Source organism: Camelus bactrianus, chromosome 14 (assembly GCF_048773025.1).
Source record: "Camelus bactrianus isolate YW-2024 breed Bactrian camel chromosome 14, ASM4877302v1, whole genome shotgun sequence".
NCBI classification, from domain to species: domain Eukaryota; kingdom Metazoa; phylum Chordata; class Mammalia; order Artiodactyla; family Camelidae; genus Camelus; species Camelus bactrianus.
Genome location: NC_133552.1, coordinates 6,632,616 through 6,648,005, shown reverse-complemented (window position 1 = coordinate 6,648,005; position 15,390 = coordinate 6,632,616). Strand labels below are relative to the sequence as shown.

Below are 15,390 nucleotides of genomic sequence, written 5' to 3'. Positions count from 1 at the left end.
GCGCTCCCAGGTGCGGTAACACAAACGTGCTGCTGTCTGGCACGTGGTACCCACCTGCCCTCCACTGGCAGCGTCTATTTTTATCTATTTTGATCACCTACTCAAGGTGCTGCCTGGTTTCTCCCTGGACACTTACTGTTTTCCCTTTGCTATTTTTCAGAATCTCTGGGCAGATACTTTAATACCAGCAAATACCCAGGTCCTCATCAACATGTACTCCTAGTTTAGCATCCATTAATGATTCCAAACTTAATCAATCTTTACTATGATGGTTGCAAAGAGATGATTTTTCCAACTCCGTCCACATTTATCAGTCAGAGCTCCTCACTGTCCTGCCGGCCTGCTGTGGACCGCACTATGGCCCCCACCCCGATACTCAGATGTGGAAGTCCTAACCCGCAACGTGACCGTATCTGGAGGTGGGGCCTTTAGGAAGGTAACTAAGGTTAAATGATGTCAAAAGGATAGGACCCTGGTGCAACAGAATTAGTGTCCTTATAAGAGACACCAGAGAGCTGTTGCTGCATGGCACACAGAGAAAAGGTCATAGGCAAGGTGGTGGCCACCTGAAACCAAGAGGCCTCAGAAACCGACCTTGTCAGCCCCCGATCTTGGACCAACCTCCAGAACCGTGAGAAGGAAATTTCCGTTGTTTAAGCCCCCAGTCTGCAGTATTTTGTTGTGGTGCCTGATCTGCCTCATTTATTGGTTTATTTACTTGCTTATTATCAGCATGAACTCACCGATTCCTGACTTTAATGGTTCATAATTCACTATTGTCCTTACTCATACTGATGCTCAATTTGTCCCAGGTTCACAGCCAGCGGGAACCTTTTCAAGCTCACATCTGTGTCCTCTTGACATGCACTTTTTTTTTTCCTATTTCCTTACTCTTTGGTATAAAAAAGAATGTTCCAAATGTCTTCCTCTATCTTCCTTGCCTCAGCCTTAAAATCAGGTATTTCTGAGAAGGCCTGGTTCCTTTTAGTGGTGGAAATTGCACTATTAGTTCTGGTCACTGCTGCTCGGTGCTTCTGGGATGTCTTCGATTCTACTCTTCTCTGGGGGAAAGAACTAGAAAGATGTATGTGTGCAAGTGCACACGTGCACGCATGCACGCACGTACACACACACACACACTTTTCAGGAATCATGAGTCTAACGGAAATCAGGAATTCTGGCAGATTTCTCCATTTCAGTCTTCCAGCCATCCCGCGGGGCTCTTCCTTGACCAGCTTGTTCCAAATCCTTCCACAGACAGCACCTTGGCTACTGACACCACTACCACTTACTCATTTACTCAGGCCTACAGTGTCCCTCACAGCCCTTCAGGACTGACTGCCCGCCCCGCCCCGCCCCGCCCCGCCCCGCCCCATAAACCAGACCGCTGCACACCTGGGGGCGGACACTCCTCGCCTCGCCCCGCCCCTGCCTGACGGTGTCTCTAAGTCCTGTCCTCAGCAGCACTTGCATTAGTTTTATTTGCCCTTTAGTGTGATTGTGTTTTCATCTGGAACACATATTCTTCCGTTTCAGTTTTCTCATCATCCTAGTTTACTTTTCTTCTGTCTTGGATTTATTTTTCAACAGGTAAAATATCAGCATGCTTCCCAAAGTCATAACTAAACTAAGAGATAAACTCAGAAAAGGGTCACATACCCCCACCTCCATCCACCCTGTCCTCCTCCCTCTGTAGAAACTACTTCAGGATTTTCTGGCTTATCTGTCCTTTTGTGTAAAGATAAGCCCACGGAGTGTTTTATTTCCCCTTCTTTCTTACACACAAGGAAGCAAACTAAATATGTTCTTGTGCGCTTGGCGGTTGTCAGGTATCTTCTAGGAATCACTCAATACAATTTTTTTTTTCAAGGAACCAAAATTTTGGTTCATTAGTTTGATCTCTGCTTTTTTGACCTCTACATCATTATTTCTGCTTTTATCTTAATTCTTATTTTCTTCCTTGTGCTTTTTTGAGTTGACTTTGTGATTCTTTCCCTAGTTTTTTGAGCTGGGAATTAAATTTTTTATCTTTATTGTTCCCACTAGCTTGGCAAACCTTACCCAGCCTTTATTGTCAGACTTTTGGAATGACTGTTTTATGTGTCTTTCATATAAAGCAGAGTTGGGGTTTGCTTTATGAGCCAATCTGAAAAGTCTGTTCTTTTATTAGGTGAGTTAAACCCACTCACATCTAGTGATATGACTGATGATGTTTGATTTCAACACTAAGATTACTTTGTTTGAATTATTATATGTATTATACTGTATTTACTGTGTTTCTTTATCTACTTAGTGAGTCTTTTTCTGCTTCTTAAAAATATTTTTGCTATTAGAAAGTTTTATTTTCCTGGTATTTATCTTCTGTTTACCTTTTCATGTCTCAACTATGCCTTCTTCCTTATTTAACATTTTATTACTTGGCCTGTCAGTTCTACACAGTCTCCTTTGAATTCCATCCGCTACCCATACAGTTCACCATGATCTCATTCTACTGTCCCCTTCTCCTTCCTTTTTTTTTAAGTTGCAAGCTCTCTGCTTTGTCAGAACATACATTTACACGCTGTTCTTTACCCATGCCCCCACCCCCATTTTGCTTTTAGTTCTACAGTTAAACATACGAAATGCTCACCATCAGTCCTTTTGTCCAGATTTCATCTTAGTTGCATGAAGTTCTTTCCCTAATATATTCCTCAGGAAGGACACGTGTACACTGTTCCCTGAATTCATGTGCACTGAGAACCTTGTCTGCAGCCTTGATACTGGAAGAACATCTTAGCTGCATATAAAATCCCTGACTCACAGTTTCTTTCAGTTGGTTGAAAACACTCCTCCACCATTATCACACTTCTTGCGTTATTTTGGGAAGTCTGACGCCCGTCTAATTTTCATGCTCTTTAGCTTACTTCAGAGACTCGGAGGACTTAATTATCAAAATCCAGTTGTATTACTAGGATATGGGAAGAAGCTGATGATCTCAGTCCAGTTTTCCCCGGCACCAGCTAGGCCCTTTCAATATACAAATTAAGATTGTCTTTTATTTCTGGTAATTTAAATATTATTTCTGTTCTATTGAGTTGCTTCCATCAGGGACTCCAGTTATACCTGTGTTAGACTTCATGGCCTCCTCCATTTCAACCACAGATACTGTGAATTTTACCTTGTTGGGTGCTGGATGGTTTTGTATTTCTGTATATATTCTTGAGCTTTGTTCTTGGATGCAGGCCAGTGACTTAGAAACAGTTCGGTCTTTTGGGGTCTTGCTTTACTATTTGTCAGGCAAGACCAAAGCAGTGCTTAGTCTAGGGTTAGCTATTTCTCACTGTTAAAGTAAGACCCTTCTATAAACTCTACCCAATACTGTGAATCAAGGGTTTTCCGGGCAGGCTGGTGGGACCAGGTACCATATTCAGCCCTGTGGGAGGGCTGGGCACCACTCCCTCTGGTCACCTGGGTTGGTTCTTTCCCCAGCCTCTGGGAGTCTCCTCACACATACTCTGCTGAATACTTCAGGGGAGTCTCCATAGTCTCCAGTGCTCTTTCTGTGCAGCTTCTCCTTTCCCGTGCTCTGCCCTGCAGCTCTAATGGCTTTGGTCTCCCCAGACTCTCAGCTTCATCACTTCAGCTCAGGGGTTCGGCTGGGTTCCACCTGGGTTCCCCTCCCTGAGCAGGACTGTGGAAACTCTCATAAGGCAGTTACCTGGGGCTGTCAGAGGACTCACCCTACTTGCTTCCTGTGTCTCATGATCACTGTACCTTGTTGCCTAATGTCAGTATTTAAAAAACAAAAAACACCTATTTGATACATTGTATCCTTTTGGGGGGTTGTTTCAGATGGGAGGGTAAATCCAGTCCCTGTTACTCCATCTTGGCCAGAAGCATAAGTACCCATCATTGTTTCTGACTGTGAATCTATGTAGCATTTAAAGCCACCCGAGGACAAGAAAGACTCCGTACCTACTCCGTACCTTATCAGCGTGTCATCATCCAGGATGACTAACCAGGCTACTCTGTCGTGGCTGTGATTCAGAAACCTTTCCAAAATGGCAAATGTCTTTCCACAATGACCTAGGAAAGATGAAAAGAAACTTAAAATTTATTATCTTTCTTAAAATATATATAAATCATATATATTTAAAACTTAAAAGTTTTAAAATGTGACAAGTAAAAGCTTAAATGCTGACATACACCTTAAGAATTTGAAATGTGAAAAATAAGCCTTTTCTAATTTCCATAGGCATAGTGAACCAGTGGGAACTTTAGAGATCACAAAGTCAAAGTGATTCATTTCACACACAAGGGACTGAAGACCTAGGAGGTGAGGGGACTTACACAAGGTCAAGCACAAGTGGGACTAATATCTTCCCTCCAGACAAACAAGAGAGCTGTAAGCCTCACAGAAATTACAGGTGCTTGACATCTCTCCTCAGATTTACTGTATCCTGAAGGAAACAGTAGAAACTCAAATGAAACAATGGTACCAAAATGTAGTACTATACCTTCACTTATTTATTTTACAAATATTTGCTATTAAGTTTCTAATATGCCAGATATGGCGGCCAGTTCTAGGATATGCATTAAAGATACATGCTACCTAAGACAGAGTCACAGCCCCTTAGACGCCAACAGATATCGATGCTTTAATGGAAAATGCTGGGGCCAGGATAACAATAAAACGCTTGGGAAGAGAACTTAAGTTGGTAAGTAAGAATAAACCCCTCATTTCAACAAAGTATTTGGTTATACAACAGAGAACAAACCACTCGATTTAACCTTCATTTTCTGTATTCTTGATCCCTGTGTGTACTTTTAACCATTATGGTATATATCCTTGAAAGCCATCTCAAATTACCTTTGGAGAAAGTAGAATATAAATATGAGAAATAATAAGGTCAGACTAAAATCAGATGAGGAATGCATCAACGAAAAAATGATTATTATAGTCAACTTAAAGTCTAAAAAGCAAGATTAACAGAAACAAAAAAAGAACAAAAGAAAATTCAGTCTAAATCCTTTTTCTAAAACAGACAGCAACAGACAGACTCAGCAATACATTTACTAACCTTGTCGGGATTACAGATAATTACAGCACTGACACACCTGATTCTACGTTGTACTTTATCAGTCAAGGCATTCTGGGTGACACTACCATAAACTACTCAAGACAAATTACTCTGTAGAACAAGATAATCAACTTAATACTTTTATTTTTTTCATTCATGAAAGGGTTTGAGGGAACCAGAAAACTAAAGAAAAAAATGTGGCAGGAACACAGGATAAAAATTAAGATGAACAAAGAGCATCTGAAGATGAAATAGTCAAATTTCTACTCCTGTTTTTTGAAATAAAGAACGTTTCTAATTAGAAAGCCTGCAATCTGAAGAGAAAAGCAGGTGTACTTCCAACAATTTACTAATTAAAATATTAATATATGGACATACATGTAGGTGAGCTTTTACTGCATGTATACAGTGTAGAACGTGGTTAAATGCTCCTGAGAAGTACAAACAAGATGTGCCCCAGACTGTCACAGACCATAAGCTCCAGGAGGACAGAAACTGTCAGCTTCATTCCTTTTTGCCTCAGTGTCTAACAGTGGCTGGCACACGGCAGCTGGGTAACAGTCCTGGCTGGATAAACTGCTACAATTAAATGAAGAGATGCTTTGTAGGGGAAGATGATAAATTAGCTTTGAACACCCCATTATGGCCACAATGAATTATGAAGGTACCAAAAATATATTATTAAACTCTACCATAACTGTCATATGCATAATTGTCATGCACGTCAATCATAACATGACCAATTAAAAACTCAAAACCTCTGTTAGTACTAAAAGCAGCTCTGAAACTGCAGGAGTCGGTCCGTATCCCTGGATGAAGATGCGAGGGAGGAAAAGAAACCTGTATGAAGCAAAAATTACAGTATTCATAAACACTTCATTTTATCCTAATTTACAACATTTACAGAAGGGAAGCTTTGGAGAAGAGGAGTAAAGGCAGGACTGACCTCTGTCCGTATTGGGAACTCCCAGGTCTACCGTAGGAATGGAGCCATCTGCATAATCGCTGTAGTATTCGATGAGAGCTGCCTGACCCGCCCAAGTCTGCTTCACGATGGGGACTGAAAAAATGAGGGAGGGGACCGTCACCGCACTGTTGTCTGGGAGGCTGGGAACTCAAAGCAGCAGGCTTATCGCCTGTAAAGGACGGAACCGTTGCTTGTTCTTCTTCCAGGGTCCCAAGGCTTGCTCTACTCTGAGGAACGCCGACAGCACACGAGTCAAACTGTCTTCTAGAGGCGTTTTCAGACACACCCCAGGACCAAGACTGCTCATTCCCAGTGCTGGACGCACTGCGTCCAGAGAGCGATCAGTTTTCTAGTCTCATGATACTGTTGTGTTTAAATTAATTTTAACTAATTGTTCTCTTTTCCCAATAGGCTCCTTCATTTATAATTCACAATTTATAAATGGATTTTTAAAATACTTTTTAGGGGAGTAGGGAATGTAATTACTTCTAAGGACTGGAACATTCTGTGTGGTTCTAGCTGAGATGTAAACTTGCCTCCCTCACAGTGGGATGGGGGGTGGGGCGCTTTTCAAACAACACACATCTCCCCTCAGAGATTCTAACAGGACCACCCAGCCTATAAAGGGCACGACCCTAGATGGAGAAGCACTGCATGTGATGCTGACATTACTATGGTGGACTTTGGAAAAATATGGAAGAAATAAGATTGAGAACCACTGCAGATTCTAAAGATCTACCATGAACAGATAAATTATTTTAATACAATAAACACAAACAGCAGCAAATTGCTGGTTTTCTGTATTTTAGGGTGAGATGCTCAAAGGTAGGTGTGTCTCCATGCCTGACATACAGAAATCTGCCTGATCACTACTTGGTATTAATTCACTTGACCAACTATTCCAGTCATTATTTTCTTCTGTGCATCTCTAAATTTTAAAAAGGGTTTCCATTGTTTTAACAGAAAAGATATCTAGATTTTATACCCTGTTGATTTAAGAATCTCAGCTCTGATGAACCAAATCTTTAGGTCAGTATTTTAAGACTTTATTAGATCATTTAACTTTTCCTTTTCCACCAACCTAAATAAAAATAAATTAGATGCAAAAACTATCCATGCAATGCCAAATTTAAGTGTCTAGCTATGCTAGTCGGTTATCTGGAGTCAAACTCCCAGTCCTTTTATGAAAACAATCAAAAGTGTACTACTTTATAGTCCATAATTCACCAGCTTTTAAAAAATAAAAAGACTTATGAATTCTGCATGTTTGCTATACTAATCTACAAATTACCCATTTTAAGCCACTAAATATTATTTTTACACATTAAAGTATATTTCTGCAGTCATAAAAAGGAAGATTAGAAGATTTCTCCCTGACAGAATGGACATAACAGATCAGGTTGCTGGGGTGAAAAAGAGAAAAAAAAATCCTCACTCTGTTCTACTTCGGCATTCCAGCACAACAGAAATCTTAACCTTGGCCCTGCAGTGGCACCTGCTTTGCATATAATAAGCAGGAGGACTTTCCCAGGCAAGGCTCCCTGCGACCACTACGCGTTCACGCTCTTGGGAAAGCGTCCCCCACTGTGTAACAGGAAGAAGCTGGGAGGAAAGGTCAAGAATTTTCCTTGGTCCCCAGCACTGGGTCCTGCAAACTCTGCTTTCATTTTCCTCAGCCTTTAAGCCTTCAGTTTCTGTTTGCTCTACGAGCGTCATTAAACAGCACAGGCTTCTCTTCTCAATTCGCTGATTTGAATGAAGTTAAAAATCAAAATCAAGTGTCAGTTAGCTCTTTGCTACACCTAACGACTTGCTTCTAGTTTTCATTTGAAACAGATGAAACAAATTTCACTAAAGGTAGGAATTACTCTATGACTCAGTCCCCAGCACCCAGCACAGTGCCTGGGAGGTAGCAGGTGCTCAATAAATAGTGACTGAGGACCGGACTCTGGAGGAATTCCAACACTAGGCTGACGGCTATTTGGGGAAGGTTTTCTTCTTACTGGTGATTCATTCTTTGGTACAAGACTGGTACCACCATTGCCAGTCATTCAAAAATGAACCAACCACAGTAACGTGTTATGAGTCTCTAACTCCAGAAGCATCAGTTTGTACCATCCGTCCCCTCATCATGGTAACGCCTGTGCATTTGTTGTATCCACCAGCTGTAAAGAATTAAAAGTTAAAGCTGAGTCTTCTATGACAGCAGGTGAAGGCTTTATTTTCAACCAGTTGATTCAAAATTACTTAAAAGTTTTAAGATATTGGTCTATTTTATTACCACTGTTTGAATTCTAAATTGAATTCATTCTATTTATAAAATATTTTATATTATATTGAGGCACTATATTCCTAAAGATATTAAACTTTGAGAAAATATTTCAGTATAGCTTTGTGATCTGTTATCTCATTTTCAATCAAGAGAAGCATACTTTCTCCCACATAATAAGACAATAGCGAATGCTTCTTTCAAGGTTTGCCATAACTTAAAATTGGAGCAAAGTAAAAACTGTACTATTAAAAAAACTCTCTGCTCAGATGACATAAATCTTGCCTTTTGCTTTACAGACTGGAGGCAAGAGATGTGTCTCCCTACGAGGCACAGAAGATACATTTTTACTCCCAGTGAATTTACTTGCAAAACTCTGATTACAAATGAAAATGAACTGACACTTGAACCCTGTACAAAAACCACCACATGATCCAGTGTACATGACTGTTTTGATTTTAAGGAATCTGCTATTTTTAATGGACAAATGGAACTTTTGTCTCGGTATGAAAGTCAAAGACCACAAAATACAGCTGTGGTTTCTCCTCTCTTCTCAGGAGAGGGTTGGCCACAGCACCCCAAGGGTGTGCTTGCAGTCCTGGGTCTAGAGGTGCGAGGCAGGTAAGATGGAAGCGCATCCCCCATGGCTGATCTAACACAGCATGTCAGGGCAATCTGGAGCATCCTCACCTGTGCAGCAGCCAGGGCAAACGGAACAAAGCAATGTTAATGTTAATAATTTATCTGCTCACGCATTCAGCACGGGGTGTGGCCTTCCATCTGGCTGCATTTGATTCAAACCTCCTGTTTCCAATAAGCATATGGGTGAGAGAGGCTTGTGAGCACCTCTTACAAGGTATAAAGGGGACACAGCTACCAGACACTCTTTTTAATACGTGTGTTCAGATTTGCATCTTCTAGACAAGATCACTGCAGTAAAGATATCAAACTTTTTTTTTAACCTGAAAGGAATAAAGTATTTTTAGGGGCTCAGGAAACTGAAAAGGAACTAAAGGCTGAGCAAATGGCAATTTAACCCCTTTAATTAGAAGGAGTCTGCAGGAGGGGAATATCTCCCATCCCACCGTTTGACAAAAAGTGGCTGCCACATATGGGAACCGCCTGCAAAATGAGGCAGAGAAAATTCCTAACGTTTTCTGATGGCTCACATCACACAAGGGAAAACATGTAACCCAAGAGGAAGTGATCAAGATGAATATCAGAACTCCAGAGAGATTTTCCTTGCTCAGACACAGCTTTACACATTATCCAATTCGTCGCTTTCTGTCATAACCTTCAGTGTCTTTAAGACCCTACCAACTGCTTGCATCTCAGCGAGTGCTGCGGTTTCGATGGTGTCAATGTGTATTTCTTTCTTGAGCAAAAGATAGGATATATTTTTGCTAACTCTGTCCTAAGATGCTTTATTTCATCTAAATCAGAATGAAGACACAAGCAGTTACGTAAACGTTTAAAAGTACAAGATGTAAAATAATTTTCCTAATTTTGGAACTTGGCTTTTATTTTATTAAAAGAGTATGTAGAATGAGTTCAGCGTGTATTTTCCCTTGCCTTGACTAGAGCCCTGAACAGCATGTTCCATCACTCCCCCTCGTTCCTGGAGGAGCCAGGAGTGGGGCCGTGGCTAGCGTCCGCTTACGCTCAGAACCCGGGGCAGCGCACACGCGGGAGAGCCTGCCTCCGGGTAAGTCACTGCCGTGTAGCCGACTCCCAGTTTCTCAGAGATAAACAGTCTTGTCTGTGTTTATTTTTTCCCTCATTGTCATCTGGCTTTTGTAACTTCAAGTGTTTCTACCAGAGTGCACATGGAAAGAAACAGAAAACACCCAGTCCGTGTATTTGGCTTGACTGCAGCAGTAATACGCCTGGATAGGGTGGCAATCTGGATTCCCAGCTCAATATATACTTCAGATCATCCGTGGACTTCAGTTCCTGGCTACCTTCACCACTACTGAAAATAAAAAGCCTCTGCCATGGCTTCTGACCAAGTCACAACTGACCTTGAACGTAGCAGAGCTTCAACATGACTATCATTAGGTTTGTAATGCATCCAAAGAGTTTACAGTATGGCTCCGCTGTGGTGGAAAGAACTGGGGATTTGGAGCCCCAAAACTGGAGCCCCAGCTCCCCTACTCAGCCTATGAGAAGCTGGGCCAGCGTGTTGTCCATGGTCAGCTTTGCCTACAACATCGAGTGAGTAATAATAGTTAGTTACCACGTCACAAGGAACTGCCAACATGAAACCAGATGATATAATATATGTGAAAAACACACCAGAAAATGGAAAAAAAGATGAGCGGCTAGAAGCTGTTGCCACTGAAATTAATATGATTACTGGATAATTCTTTGGGCCAATGGGTGGCTGGACTAAACTTCCAAAAGGAGGGACAGAGCCCACTAGCCTGGCAGGTTTCACTTCCACCCAGAAAAATGGACATCAAAGACTCTAAAACCCTGCTGTCTTAGAGCATCTTTTCAAACAGGTCCAAGTTTAAAGATGGCCTGCCACAGAAAGTCAGCTGTGAAATCCTTAAGACACCCTGTAGGTCTCAGGCTTCAGTGACTGCAGGTCCAAATTAACAGCAGCAAGTCAATGAGTCTGGCTCTGGGAGGTCTGGTTTGAATTCTCCTAAAAGGCCTATAAGATTTTGTCATTTTTAAAGACCTTTGACTCAGAATTCAAATATAAAAGCATTTAATAGGTATCTGAAAGGATCATCTCAACCTTACGCAAAATAAGAAAGCAGTAAGCTAGATTATTCAAAATGACTCAATTAAAATTAGCAAACTTTTTTCATTTCTGTGGAATATGAAAACTACAACAGGGAAGGTCCCCAGTTTTACTGCTTTACTGTCTCATTCTTAACATCAACATCACGTTCCAGGTGCAGCTTCAAGATCAGGTGAATCATTTGAGCACTTCTGCTTGCTGTGTTTTAAAAAAAAGCAGCCTAGTTCATTTCCCTTGATACTTTTTTGTGAAAGATACCAGAAATCATCCCACAGAGCACTTCCAGATTATGAAAAAAAGAGATATTAAATCCAGGTTAAACTCATGATAAATGAACATTTTAAGTGCTATATTCATTTTAATAGTATTTTAGGACTCCTTATATAATGAATGCGTGTTATTTCTTTAGGCTGATTTAACAGGACTTAGAACTTATTGTGTCTATTTCAGGTAACCGTGAAGCTTTGTAATAAATGTGAAAGCAGCTCTTTTGACCCTTTCCTGTTTGCCCATTTCTGTCCTGCTCTAACCTTAACCTAAGTATAGGAATGAGATCACTAAGCAACTGAAACTAACCCCTGACTTATGCTCTCCTGAATGCATGCTATGCCCTAACCTGCTGATTTTCCTAGATAAAAAGAAATAAGAATGAAAAAGTAAGCAGTTAAAGAACGATTAGCTCTCTAGCCCCACCAGCCCCTGAGCAATCCTGCAGGCAGATCACATGGGCAAGATAACAACTGAAGAGTCCGGCAGTCTGCGGGCAGTGGAGAAGGATGCAGACCCCAACCTCCTGCCTTGGTGATCCACTGAGATTCTTCCCTCCCATGTTCCTTTTAAAAATTGCCATGGCCGAGCAGACTCTTCAGAGATGGTCCACAGGAGTCCACCTTCTCCCCAGATTGCCAGCTTTTCTGACCAAAGCATCTTTCCTTCCCACTGACACTTGCCTCTCGAATTCATTAGCTTTTGAGCAGCAAGCAGCCAAACCCGAGTTCGTCAACAAATGTACTTGTAAGATATTGTTGATTATAACCAGATTTGAATTGATGTCAGTGTCTTAGGCAGTGCTTTGATCCCAAATTATAATATTCTTTTATTTGGAAAATATGTTCCCATTTAAAATATAATTTGTAAATATCATGTTATCACATAAATTATATAAATGAACTCCCATAGCTCCAATCCCACAAAAATGATAGCTGGTTTAGGAATCTCTCCTATATAAATATCACACTCTTGGTGAAAACTGAGAGTCTTTTCATGGACAAAAATTAAAATATGTGCTAAAATTAGAAAATGCAAAAGGCTGTCTAATTCTCAATTTCAGGTCAGTGCTGCTTGAAATACGGTGAAAAAAAAAGAGATAAATTATGTATTTATATTTAGGATAGGCTTTTTTGTTAATATTATCACCATAACATAGTAGAATTCTGTAATGACACCAAAAATTTGAATAAAAACAACACTCATCTGCATGCAAGATTTCCTTAAGGAGGAACCACTGCTTGTAAGGCACCTTTTTCCTTTTCTCCAGTATATCTATGCATGAGCAAGTACATATCCTTGAAGTTCTAATATGTGCATTTGAATAAATATAAAAAGAAGGAACAGCCTTCAGGAAAACACTCTTTTTGGCATGCTGTTACTCCGAAATTCCCTCTGGTATTTTTCCCACAGCTCAGAGACTGCATGGACATCACAGGACGCTGTTTTGTAAAATGGACTGTTATCCACTTACTGTCTCCTCAGTTGCCACAGCTGAGCTTTTCCAGTTCCAATTTAAAATACTGCTCTAATCGGTCCTTAGAAAGGCTGTGACCACTCACACTGCAATACAGAATTATTTGTGTGACTGATCTTGGAGACTGAAGGGGTACAATGAAGAATACTGACTAAGTAAGTGCTTGCACTTCAGTAATGTATCTGTCATTATCTCTTTCTTGAGTTTATAACCGATTTCTAGTTTTTTTTTTTTAAAGGCAATTTGGACTTTTATTAAAGTTCAATAAAAATGAATAACCCAAAACATACTTCTGTCACCATGAAATTTCTTGCATGTTTTTACTGCAACAAAAATCTCCTCCTTCTTCACTGGATTTCCCTAAAAGAAAATAAAAATATATGCATGTATGAGTCAGTGTATCTTAACTTCACACCCACATGCTCTCTCATGCTCCCAAGTTCAAATTCACCAACGTCAGGGATATCAGACTTGTTTCCAGGATTAAGTTTTAAGGAAAAAAAGGAACTGTAGCTCCGCTGACAGTAAAACCTTTGCAGTCAGCCCGGCCTACACCAGAGTCCCAGCTCTGCCACAAAGGCAGTGTCACCGGAACCAGAGTCCCCAGCTCTCTGAACTTCAGTCTGCTCATTTAGCACACTGGAATGGCAGCCAACAGTCAAGCTGCTTTTAGCACTCTGAGTTATTACGCACGTCAGAGGTACTCAGTAAATGCTGGTTCCGTTCCCTTTCCTTTCTCCAGCTGGGGAAGATTTTGACAAAGGAAGGGAGAAGTAGGCAGACGTTTCAGCGCAAAGTAAGAGGTGACACCCTTCTGCAAGCCTGGCCTCACTGTGATGTTTGACGTATTTTTATGGCCCTTTATTGCCAACCCAAGTCTAGGCAATAGTGATGCTCCGTCCTCTGCCAAAGGCAGGACTACAAACACCTGCGGGAGCCTGGAGGCCTGAGCTGGCTGCAGCCCAGGTTGGTTACTCAGGCAAAGGGGCACACGAAGAGTCTGTGGGCAGCCCGCACCCTGACCACGGTGCTTCACGGTTGGGGGGGGGGGGCAGGTGTTCTGACCCCTTCATCACCTGTCTTAGGCTTGGAACAATCAATATTCAGTCATGATTCCTGCATCATTTGGGGCTGGTTTATAGTGACATGTAACCGTAGTTTGGTCATGTCACTCAAGACACCAGGTCAGACCCTCCAGACTTTCCAAAAGAACTAAAGAACAAGCAAGCGTAATGTCCAGAAAGACACTCCCCCCTCAGGCACTGTGCCAGCATTACAGATTCTCCCCTACTGTTGCAGAGTGTGAGAGTGTATGTGAGTGAGTGTGTGAGTTGTGTATGTGTATGTGTACGTGTACGTACATTCCTCTTTGACAGTGCAACATGCAGACTTCTGTGTCACTGACTTGAAAATAACAGACAACGTTTGAGGTGCTGAATCCATTTTTCCTGATGAAGAAGAACTGTTAACCACCCAGTTGAGTGCCGGGGTCTTCAGGCTCCTCCTGGGGACTGGACCAAGGGTCCACCAGAACAAGGAAGTTCATTCTGAAAGTTCTGGACAGTCTCAGGTGACATCAAAGTGGGGTCACTGGCTGAGAGGGTAAAGGGGGCGGCCTTGAGGAGAAGGCTGTGGCTTGATGGGAAATGTCTCATCACCTTCCTAGGGAACAGAATTGAAATCCCAAGCTCCATGCTCTGTTGTCAACAGAAGAACAGACCCCGGGCACACAGTCTCCATGGAGCGAGCGCTGCACACCGGCCCTGGGGTGAGACGGCAGGTCACAAGCTCACTCACTTCCCTGCGAAGTCCCTGTGTCACCCCGAGCAAGTGCTTAGCTTCTCCACGCCTCCCTCCTGTCCTGTCAAATGGGGAACAAAGGGCTCACCTCCTGGGGTTGTCATCACTGGAAACGTGATGCACAGAGTTCTCACCAGGCACACGGCAAGTGTTGATTTTACTGTTTAGCATGTAAAGTGCTAGGCCGGCCTTGTGCACAGCAGGTGCGTTCCCCTCTGACGGCAAGGAAGAGGCCCTTGTGTTACTTACACAGAGCGGCAGGAAAGAACGGAACGCGGTAGCACAGGACGCGTCCACACCGTCGGTACAAAGCTCGGGCACCGGAGTGAGGGGGTGTCCGCCGCCTCTGTCCCAGATGTAGAGGGCGATCTGTCACACAGGAGACGGGCGTCATGACAAAGCTCCGCCAGCACCACAGGCAGATGGAGGCAGGAAGCATCTCAAAGAAAAGCAGGTCATCCTTCTCTAGAGGATGTTAGGTTGAACCACATCAATTTATCAACATTCAACAAGTATTTTTGATTTTTTTTAACTTACAAAACTAGTAATTCCATGTAGAGCAATCTAATCTTTTATTAACCATAAGCAATTAGGAATCAATATTCTGACCTGCAGAAGATTGCAAAGTGGCCATAGCAACTTCAGGGAAGCTGTTCTAGGGATTCTAAAGCATCAGAGAGAAGGATAAAAGGAAATACTATCACAACTCTGGTTTCCCACAGGCTGGCAAGTACAGACCCTGAATAACCAGCTAAAAATACCTAAAAATGTTGGATAAAATATCTTTAAAATCATTTT

The 15,390-nt window shown here is 41.9% G+C and overlaps 1 protein-coding gene across 5 annotated transcripts in view; it reads right to left on the bottom strand.

Annotated features, from left to right (window-relative positions):
• The window catches only part of B3GLCT (beta 3-glucosyltransferase), an 84,626-nt gene that overhangs the window by 18,382 nt on the left and 50,854 nt on the right, over nucleotides 1-15,390 (bottom strand). For all 5 annotated transcript variants that reach the window (XR_012511641.1, XM_074378012.1, XM_074378011.1 and 2 more), the window contains exons 9-12: nucleotides 14,842-14,961; nucleotides 13,083-13,152; nucleotides 6,007-6,120; nucleotides 3,966-4,065 (exon numbers count right to left, since the gene is read on the bottom strand). Coding sequence is in view for 4 of the 5 variants with exons in the window: in XM_074378012.1 (XP_074234113.1) it covers nucleotides 3,966-4,065; nucleotides 6,007-6,120; nucleotides 13,083-13,152; nucleotides 14,842-14,961 (404 nt within the window). In the remaining variant the exon portion in view is untranslated. The remainder of the gene's footprint in view (nucleotides 1-3,965; nucleotides 4,066-6,006; nucleotides 6,121-13,082; nucleotides 13,153-14,841; nucleotides 14,962-15,390) is intronic.